Source organism: Akebia trifoliata, chromosome 2 (genome assembly GCF_017979445.1).
Source record: "Akebia trifoliata isolate Shusen 1 chromosome 2, ASM1797944v1, whole genome shotgun sequence".
Lineage (NCBI taxonomy): Eukaryota > Viridiplantae > Streptophyta > Magnoliopsida > Ranunculales > Lardizabalaceae > Akebia > Akebia trifoliata.
In genome coordinates, this window is record NC_141376.1 from 24,142,052 (window position 1) to 24,147,079 (window position 5,028).

The following is a 5,028-nucleotide window of genomic DNA, read 5'->3' on the forward strand; positions in this document are numbered from 1 at the left end:
GGGAGATGTTGAAAAGAAAGTCAGATTCCTTAGCACTATCCAGTCGATCTCAATAGGGATTAAGGATATCCTTTATCTAGTGTTTTGCTCCATGATTTATAATATGTGGAGAGAGAGAGAGGAATCGCATGCTTTCTGTTTGATGAGAAAGTCTTGGAGTTAAGAGCAGCTTATTCAGGCTGATATATATATACCCAAGGGGTCTTCAAGGGCTATGAAGCATCGGACATTTCCGAGATTTTGCATTGAATCAGTTGGGCTGCAAAATTCCTCTTCAACAGCAACTTGTTAGATGGCTGCCTCCTTTTGAAGCTAAACACCGACGGCATGTACTATAGTCCTAGTGAAGGTTTTTATTTTATTTTATTAATTGCAGGGTCAACACATTGGCAGATTTCTGTTTGCAAGCTATGAAGAGTCAGGCTTTTTGAACATCCCTTCGATTGAGTTTAATCAGGCTATATTAGAAGGAATGAAGGGAGCTATCCAAAGAAGTTTTTTCGAGGCTGTATATTCGGATTCATCTAGCTTATGGGATTCCATGTTTAAAAAAGGAAATCGATCATTCATGGAAGCATGCCTTCATTTTTAAGAGTCATAGAAGAAGAGCAAAATTCTCTAACATCATGTTGGAGTTTGCTTGGAAGGAATCTAATAGTACAGCCAATTGGCTGGTGAGGAAAGGAGTGTCACATTCTTTAACTATTCTAGAAAACAATGTGAACATTCTTTCACGTTCCATATTTGATTTTGTTAGAGGATCTTGCTTGTATTTGTGCTCGGCTTAAGCCTTCATTAATAAAAAGGGTGGGCCCTTCATGGTCATAATATATATATATATATATGGGGGCGGTTCACCAGCCCTAAAGTTTGCTAAACATTTTTTAAAACATTGGTTAGAAGTTTTGGAATGAACTAATTTTTTGTGAGGATGATCTCTATGATGAGGAGATCATCCTCACCAAAAATCATTTTATTCTAAAACTTCTAACCCCATCAAAAGTGATTTATAAAAATTGGATGGTCCATGATTCATCAATTTAGAAACTAGGGTTAGAAATTTCAAAATGAGCTGATTTTTGGTGAGAATGATCTACTCATCATAGAGATCATCCTCACAAAAAGTTAGCTCATTTCAAAACTTTTGGATAAGAAATAATAAATGGGCTATTTAACTTGAAAAAATTCTAGACAATATATCATCAAGGGCTACAACAATATTCTGGTAGCATTCCCGAACACGTGCCGCATCCTTACTCCTTGCTGCATAATCTAGCTGCACAATAAGATACAAGGAAAAACAATCGTTAAACCTCTTTGTTTTATGGAGAACTTCTATTAGCTCGCTAATTTTTTACTTATTAGAGATTCTCCTTCACTTTTTGATTAAATTTAGAGATACCACAGTGTTTTCAAACTAATGTCACGTCTTTGACCTAAGTTTAATCTAAGTGACAAATGTAAAATGACTAAATATCCTTGTCTTCAAGCACTGGCCAAAACCCATGATTTTTATCCAATAATTATGTCATCTTGAAATTGTTTACTTTTAGAGTAAGATATTTAATCCCATGTACAATTCATCGTATTCAAAGCCTTGGAGAAGACCATTGTTTTTTCTACCCAAACATCCATCATTTTATTGTCCCAAAAATCCTATATAGTTCTTGGAATTTAAGGTTGAATGACAGAATCTTATTATTGAAGATGAGTTTACACTAGAAATCTACTATCTTCAACTTATTAACTTCTAAGGTAAACTTATTTTAACTTATTATCCAGTCTTCTAAACATGCTTGATTTTTCAATCCAAAAAATCCATCCTCTACTCCAAAAATTATATCTTGTTCTTGAGGTTTGAAGGTTGAAGAAATAGAGTGTTTGGCTTGAAAAGAAAGTGAAAAACAAGTCGATAATGACTGATTTTGGGAGAAAATATTTAGAGGTTGAAGATAAGGGTATTTAGGTCATTTATTTTAGTTTCATACAAGAAGACCAAGGTCAAGGGGCATACCATCAGTTTGAAAACACAGGGTGTATCTCTAATATTGGCAACAACAAAAAAATTAAATCACTAATAATAAAAATAAATAAATAAAAAATTCTGATTATCTAACACATTGACTTACTCTAGTAACATTGTTGAAGAGTTGGGAGTACAGTGTTCTAAGTTGTGGCCTCTCTTTCCCTGGTTTGGCTTGAATCAATGTGTAGATATCTTGTTTCAGGTATGAAGAGCTCTTCCTTAGTGCCTTCTGTGCTTCTTTCCAAGACTCCGATTCGATAAGTGATTTGATATCTAAGAGATGCTGTGCATGGGTTCTGATCCCACTCATTGCTTCTTCAGGTGTTTGATCATCTACTGTCATTTTAAATTCAAAACAACTTGCAACATCTAAGCTAATTATGGATTCTATAGCTAACAACACTGTAGCTGTTGTTGCTAATCTTCTCCTACTTATAAGTTTGGATTGGAGGAGTTTTGGGGGATTTTCTCTAAATTTTGAGGAGTTTAGATAGGAACTGAAGGTTGGAGAGAGGTAGAGTTGTAGTGTTGTTAATGCCTTCATGTTCTTCTACCGTTCAATGTTGCTTCCTTCAATAAGGTGATGTATGTGTGGCTTAGATAGCTGATAAGGTTTATTTATTGTATGTATGTAGAAGGAGGGGCACCGATCTCATGGAACTGGGATCATTGAATGTTCAATGACCCAAGACCCTAAAATGACACGTGGAACCCTAAAAAGGCCAGGTGACTCTGGATCTGGTCCAGTGTGTTAAGTCCCTGTTTGGAATGCCTGCAAATTGTTGTAAAACGACATAATTGTAAAAAAAAATTCCAGAATTTGTTACTGTGGGTGCTTGGTTGCAACATTATAAACTTGACTCACGTGAAAATCTTCGTAAAACCCCTTAAAAAGATTGGGACTTCTTTGAGGGATTGCTAATTTCTAGAGGCAAATCCACCATCTATGTTGGGGCAGACAAGTTGTCCAAATATGCCTATTTTATTCCATTTTCCCATCCATATGCATTCCTACAAGTGTAGCTCAAGTATTTCATTGTCAAGTTTTCAAATTACATGTGATGCCACAATTAATCGTCTATGATCGTGATCCTACATTCACCAGTGCATTTTGGAGGGAGATATCTCAATTGAACGGATCCGATTTCAAATTCAGCTCTCATACCATCCTTAAATTGATGGACAAACAAAGGTGAATAATCGAACATTTGAAATGTTCTTACGATGTTTCACAAGCTCCAAGCCCAAACAATGGACTATGTGGATATTCATGGCCTGAATTTTGTTATAACACCAACATTCACTCTTCCACAAGACAGACCCCATTAATTTGATCGAAATAGTTTATGGTCAAACTCTACACTACAACATTTTTGTTCTACAGCGACGGTTTATAACAGCGCATAATTTTATCCGCCGCTATATATATATTTATTACAGCGGATTATTTTATCCGCCTCTATGGATACAACTTTTTGCAACGGATAATTTTATCTGCCATTATAGGGACCCCGCATACGCTGAAAATTCACACTAAATAACTCCCTACCTATTCAGGTGTATACAGCAACGAACAATTATATCCGCCCCTAAAAAAAGCAATTTTTTTATATAAAAAATTTGGTTTAGTAGATTCTCTCTATCAATTTTTTTTTTTTTTTTAAAAATTGAATATAGCAGCGGATTATATTTTTCGTAGCTGTAGAGTACAATTAATTTATATAAAAAATTCAGTTTAGTGAGTTCTCTCTATTATTTTTTTTTTAAATTGAATATAGCAGCGGATTATATTTTCCGCGGCTGTAGAATACAATTTTTATATATAAAAAATTCGGTTTAGTGAGTTCTCTTTATCAATTTTTTTTAAAAAATTGAATATAACAGCGGATTATATTTTTCGTAGCTGTAGAATATAATTTTTTTATATAAAAAATTCAGTTTAGTGAAGTCTCTCTATCACTTTTTAAAAAAAAAATTAAATATAGTAGCGGATTATATTTTCCGTAGCTATAGAGTTTAATTTTTTTTATATAAAAACTCGATTTAGTGAGTTTTCAATATCATTTTGGTGCATTTTTTTGTAGCGGATTCTTTTATCCGCTGTTATAGGACCATTCATATTGCAAATAAACTCGATTTATCTACAAATGACAGCAGAAAATAAAATCAGTTTGTAATTTCTAAAAACAAAAAGAAATTTGATCGGGAAAAAAAAAGAATGGCGCGAATACCCTTTTCCGTCTTCCCTCTCATTTTCCCCCCTCGTTCCTTCATATCTGTCACTCTCTCTCCCTTTCTCTCATCACCGGACAGAGGTAAACGCCATAAAAGAGACGATGAGCATGAAGGTATTTGCATAAACGTCCTCAATAGATGACAAACAGAGGTAATTCTTGAGAAAACGTTGAATCTCAATTCAATTTGGTGCCAACGTTTCTCGTTCTTCTTTTGCAACACAATTTTTTTTGTGGGAACCCAAATTTACCCTATCCCTCTTGCACTCTCTCCATGTGTCTCATTCTCTCTCCCTTTCCCACTCTCTTTTTCATCTTTGTTAGGGTTTCCATTTCTACAAGAGTGGCAGAAATTCAACTTATAACTGATTCTTTGCCCTAGCTTTGCAGATTTGAGGTTTGTGGAGTTATTTTATTTTATTTTTTTAAAGTCTCATTTACTTCTAATGTTGATCTGTTCAGCTTCATGTCTGAAAATTTTGACATCTGATTAGCTCAACTTCATGTCTGAATCTTCTCTACCATTTCCATTTTTTTTTAAAGTTAAGTGAGAATTCAAAATCTTGTACAAGTTTCAATCATACACTAAATTACTGTGGGAAAGAGAAGATTATTTGTTTGAAATAGTGTTGATGTGTTTTGCTTGAGAAACTATTTTCTTTATCATATTTTCATGTATTTCTTCTTAATCGGAATTGTTGATTCAAGCATCTTTATCTAAAACTTTCCAACTATTTAGGATTTATCTATTTATAAATGAAGTAATAG

The 5,028-nt window shown here is 34.0% G+C and overlaps 1 protein-coding gene across 1 annotated transcript; it reads right to left on the reverse strand.

Annotated features, from left to right (window-relative positions):
- Positions 1 to 1,151: 1,151 nt before the first annotated feature.
- Positions 1,152 to 2,612, reverse strand: PQL3 (PsbQ-like 3). Its single transcript, XM_086432127.1, has 2 exons — positions 2,130 to 2,612; positions 1,152 to 1,276 (listed from the first exon to the last, which is right to left on the reverse strand). The coding sequence occupies exons 1-2, from the start codon at positions 2,568 to 2,570 to the stop codon at positions 1,172 to 1,174; spliced, it is 546 nt and encodes a 181-aa protein (XP_086288253.1). The 5' UTR covers positions 2,571 to 2,612; the 3' UTR covers positions 1,152 to 1,171.
- Positions 2,613 to 5,028: the final 2,416 nt, after the last annotated feature.